The sequence below is a fragment of the Silene latifolia genome, chromosome 3, assembly GCF_048544455.1.
Source record: "Silene latifolia isolate original U9 population chromosome 3, ASM4854445v1, whole genome shotgun sequence".
Lineage (NCBI taxonomy): Eukaryota > Viridiplantae > Streptophyta > Magnoliopsida > Caryophyllales > Caryophyllaceae > Silene > Silene latifolia.
The window spans coordinates 116,505,321-116,510,382 of NC_133528.1; the positions used below are offsets into that span (position 1 = coordinate 116,505,321).

The following is a 5,062-nucleotide window of genomic DNA, read 5'->3' on the forward strand; positions in this document are numbered from 1 at the left end:
TCAACCTCTTCCTAAGGAATACCACTTGATCATATTATCTGCAGGGAAAATCAACTGAAGTTTATCCTGCAGAAGACCAACGCATTTCTTCCTATACACATAATTATAAAATAAATGGGCATGACTTTGATCCTCCAGACCACAGATGAAACAGGTAGTGATAGTCCCCAGTCCCATTCTCGCCATTCTATTAAGAGTAAAGAGTTTACAGTGCTGACTGGCCCAGAAAATGAATGAATGTTTAGGTACATTCAAGTTGTTCCAACAGAGGAATCTCCAAGGAACCTTGACAGTCTGAGTTCTAAGCCAATGATAACCAGCTGCAACAAAATATGGAGAAGTGTGATTTTGCCATAAATCATTAGTGTACCCTTGCTTGAAAATGTCCTTAACATGAATAATCTTCTTCCAAGACCAGCTGCAATATGATGGGGTAGTATAGTCCCTCCAGTCATTACCTTTCATATAGACATGATTGACCCACTTAACCCATAAATGATCTTTCTTTGTAGCAAGCCTGGAAGTATACTTACATATGAGAGTTTATTCCAATGACTGGCATTCTGCAAGCCTAACCCACCCTCATCCTTGGGAGAACAGCATGTATCCCAACTAACATTAGGAGATCTTAGATAAGCATCCTTGCCCCCCCAAAGAAAATTCCTACAAATGGAATCCACCTTCTTCATTATCCCAGCAGGAATGAGGAATATAGAAGCCCAGTAAGAATGCATTGTGGCTAGGACATATTTCACAAGCACTAATCTGCCAGCATAAGAAAGGTGTCTTGCCCCCAAGGATCTTATTCTGGTCACAATTCTCTCAATGAGTTTCTATCCTTCATACTTAGTGATTTTCTTAGAAGAGATAGGTACCCCAAGATATTTGAAAGGAAGTTTTCCACTTCTGAAACCGGAAATCTTTATAATATCTTCCATAATTTCATTCCTTAACCCATTGAAGTAAATATCAGTTTTATCTCTATTTAAACAAAGCCCAGAAGATGAAGGAAAAGTAGAGAAAGCCTTTAACAACCACATAATAGACTCCACATTATCTTTGCAGAACATTAAAAGATCATCCGCAAATAAAAGATGGTTGAGTCTTATATGCCCACACATTGGATGGAACCTAAAAGTCTCCTGTTATGCCACAATATATAGAATCCTAGACAGGTATTCCATACAAAGAATGAAAAGTAAAGGAGACAAAGGATCTCCCTGCCTCAGACCCCTCTTATCATGAAAAAATCCAAAGGAATTGCCATTGACATTAAGAGAATAAGAGGGAGAGGTCACACAAGCCATGACCAGTTTAATGAAAGAATTAGGAAATTTCAAAGCTTTGAGCATTTGATGAATGAATTTCCACTCAATAGTGTCATAAGCTTTTCTAAGGTCAATTTTAATAAGGCATCTGGGGGAGGCAACCTTTCTATTATAAAGCCTCACTAAGTCCTGGCAAATCAACACATTTTCCACTATATTTCTACCTTTAACAAACCCTCCCTGGCTACAATTGATAATATCAGGAAGAACCTCTCCAAGTCTAGTGCAAAGGATTTTTGTGATGCACTTGTAAAGGATATTACAGCAGGCAATAAGTCTATATTCAAGGACACTGGTAGGATTTTTAACTTTAGGAATAAGAGTTAAAGTGCTAGTGTTTACCTACTTCAATAACGTACCAGTAGCAAAAAAATCCAGAACTGCTCCAGTAATGTCTCTACCAATAACATCCCAAGAGTCTCTATAAAATTGGCTATTGAACCCATCAGAACCAGGTGACTTAGTGGCAGGAATAGCAAAGATAAAATTTTTAACTTCATCAGGGTGAACTGGCTTCATTAAGATATTAATATGGTGATCAGTGATGAGGGGGCCAGCTCTAACAGTGGGAGTATGAACAGAGGCAGTAGGAGCATTAGTACCCGATAAATCAATGTAATAATCAAGGAAAGCATGCTCAATATTCTGAGGAGAAGTATGTAGCAGACCCTCCTTGTCATGGATTTGCAGAATCTTATTGTGCATCTGTCTAGCCTTAATCTGATTGTGAAAATAGCTGGTATTGTCATCACCTTCACACACTCAAGCAACCTTTGCTTTCTGACTGAGGAAGGAAAAGTTAGCTTTAACAAGAGCTCTATACTCATCAGAAGTAACAGATTTAGATTCTAAAATAACAGGATTAGTAGGATCATTATGCATTTGAATTTGCAGATCAGTAAGTCTGATTTTAGCAATCTCCACTACTTTCTCCACATCAGAAAATCTGTTCCTATTAAGTTGTTTCAAGGGATATTTAAGGCTCCTTTGTTTAGTGACCACTTGAAACATCCAAGATCCAGTAACCTTTTTGCCCCAATGATGTTTGATTGTCTCCTTGAAATGGGCATCCTGATCCTACATATTAAAGTACCTGAAATGGGGTCTAATTTGCCTAACCACTCTCCTATAGCATATGTAAGGGTTGTGGTCAAACAAACCTTCAGGCAGGAAATAAGAATCAGAGTCAGGGTAAAGGTTTAGCCAGTCAGAGTTAACCAAAAATCTGTCTAATCTAGAAAAAACCCTAGAGGAGGGATCATGTTTGTTGTTTCAAGTAAAATAGGCACCCTGAATTTGCAAGTCCATCATCTCACAATAAGATACACATTCCTTAAAATGCACAATTTCATTCCAAAAAACAGGCCTCCCAATCCCTTCATTAAAGTCCAAAAGATTGTTAAAGTCCCCACACATGCTCCAAGGTCCATTCCAATTATCCTTGAGTCCCTTAAGATCATCCCATAATAATAATCTCTCCCCATCATCATTGGAACCATAAATAACAGAGAAAAGAAACTCATTTCCAGAAGCAATTTCTACAACTCTAGCAGTAATTTGTTGATCAGACATACTTATCACATTAACATTGAAAATATGATCCAACCAAATAAGCCAAATCCTACCCCCAGGATGATACTGAATATTGCTCACTCCTCTCCATTGCTGACCAAAAGAAGACAACATACCAGTACAATCAATGGTCTTTATTTTAGTCTCTACTAAACCATATAAGCCTACATTATTCTGATGCAAAAATCTTTTTATTTCAAGCTGCTTAGAAAGTTTATTCATACCCCTCACATTCCAACTACCAATGTTATCCATCTAAATTACTGTCAGGTGAGATACTCAGTCCCCCATTCCCATGCCCCTTAGGACTAACAACTTCAGCATATGTAGGAGAACCTAGAGGCCTCACAATAGTAGAAGTTTGAAATTCTTGCCTTACCAAAGTGGATACAGTAGTGATTGGAGACACATGATGGCCATCCTGCCTAGATAATCCTCCAGAAGCTGCTAGTGTGGCCACCACGTAGGTTACTGTAGTGCCACCAGTAGGAGCTACAATAGCAACAGAAGATTCTTTAGCAGGGATTGCAGTAGGCTTCTTCACTGGCCTTCATTCCTGACGAATTTTTGGTGGAAGCTGAGTAGTAACATGTTTCTTACAGGCATCAGTGATGTGTCCTATATATACCCTTACATGAAGCACAAACATCAGGTTTCCACTCATACTCCACCAACACACTGATGTCATTCCCTTTTGCATCTTTAAAAAAGATTTTATCTGGAAATTTTTGGCCCACTTCAACCTCTATCATAATCCTGGCATACCCAAGTTTGGTTTTTTCCATTGTTGCAGCATCACATCTCATGAATTTTCCTAAGAGAGTTGAAATTTTCGCCAGACTAGAAGCACCCCAAAATTTCAAAGGCAGTCCACAAAGTCTCACCCAAATAGGGACAAATTTAACCTTTTCCTTAGCCAAGCTACACTCCTCAGACCAAGGTTTAACAATAAGGGGTTTATTGTTAAACATAGGGAAACCCTGTTGCAGGACCAAGGTTTTGCATTCCAAGGTAGGAAAATGAACTAAAAAAGCCCCATTAGGAAGAAATGAAATCTTATCATATTTATATTTGCCCCATAAGCGATTAATAAAACCAGATAGAAGCTCCCATGGAGAGTTACCCTCCAGGACATAACAGACCACCGCAGAAGACCAGTATTCAATCTCAGGTTGAACATCATCTAGTGTTAATTGAAGTATACCAGACAAGTTTATGGCTAGGATATGAGGAAGGAGACTGTGACTTACCAGAAACCGTAGTCCAACCTTCGCCATCATCATCTTCATTCTCCGTATCAGTCTGAGCATCCTCCACTATAGCACTAAGATTAATCACTGGAATACCCATAATTTCACCCATAGTACGTGTTGTTCTTGCCTCCTCGGATTGCGGAACCGCCACTGTTGTCTCAGAATCAGTATTCGAAACCGCCATTGTTGTCTCAGAATTCGGTACTGTTAAGGATGAGGAAACTGCAGAAGTATCCATATCCAAGTGTAGATCAGAGCAATTACCAAAATAAAGACGAGTTTTTGCTTTAGATTTCTTAGGTTTAGGAGGATTTTTTGTGATTTTTTTCCTTGCCATTTGCAGGAAGATCCCAAAATCGCCTAAACCCTAGAGCATTTTCTTTTTTTCTCTTTCTCTCTTTCTCTCTCTCTCTCTAAGAAAACATCAAATTAGTTCAAATTGCAATTAATATCCTATCCTCTTACTTTACATTACATTTCATTTAGTGTAATTTGCATGCGTTCACTAATTTTTGCATGAGAGCAAGTGAGGGAGGGTCACTAAATGTGTTCGAAGTGTGTAGAATGCGAAAAATCGAGTGTGGGAAAGCATATACCTAGGCTAGACAAGTCTATGGAGCGCAATCCCATGCTAGGAAGTTAGAGAAAAGAAGGTTTGACAAGCTAAGAGAAGAGTCCCTATGAGTTGGCCATAGCTTGTGGGAGCTTGAACCAAAAGCAAAGAAAAAAATGAATCCTGCTGCCGAGCTCGTGAGAGCTCCTTTGTGAAAAACATTCACACACAGCATAGCTCCCGGGAGCTAAGAGGAGCTCGTGGGAGCAGCTACATGGCTCGTGGGAGTTGACCTTCTTTGTGAAAAAAATATACCCTCCAGCATAGTTCCTGGGAGGTGAGACGAGCTCGTGGGA

At 39.3% G+C, this 5,062-nt stretch overlaps 1 protein-coding gene across 1 annotated transcript; it reads right to left on the reverse strand.

Moving 5' to 3' along the window:
* On the reverse strand, nt 1-4,490 carry LOC141649548 (uncharacterized). Its single transcript, XM_074458235.1, has 10 exons — nt 4,151-4,490; nt 3,535-4,083; nt 3,165-3,392; nt 2,655-3,064; nt 2,422-2,488; nt 2,100-2,329; nt 1,688-2,048; nt 1,493-1,605; nt 847-1,142; nt 1-517 (listed from the first exon to the last, which is right to left on the reverse strand). Exons 1-10 carry the CDS (start codon nt 4,488-4,490, stop codon nt 1-3), a joined length of 3,111 nt encoding a protein of 1,036 aa, XP_074314336.1.
* Between the last annotated feature and the right edge of the window lie 572 nt (nt 4,491-5,062).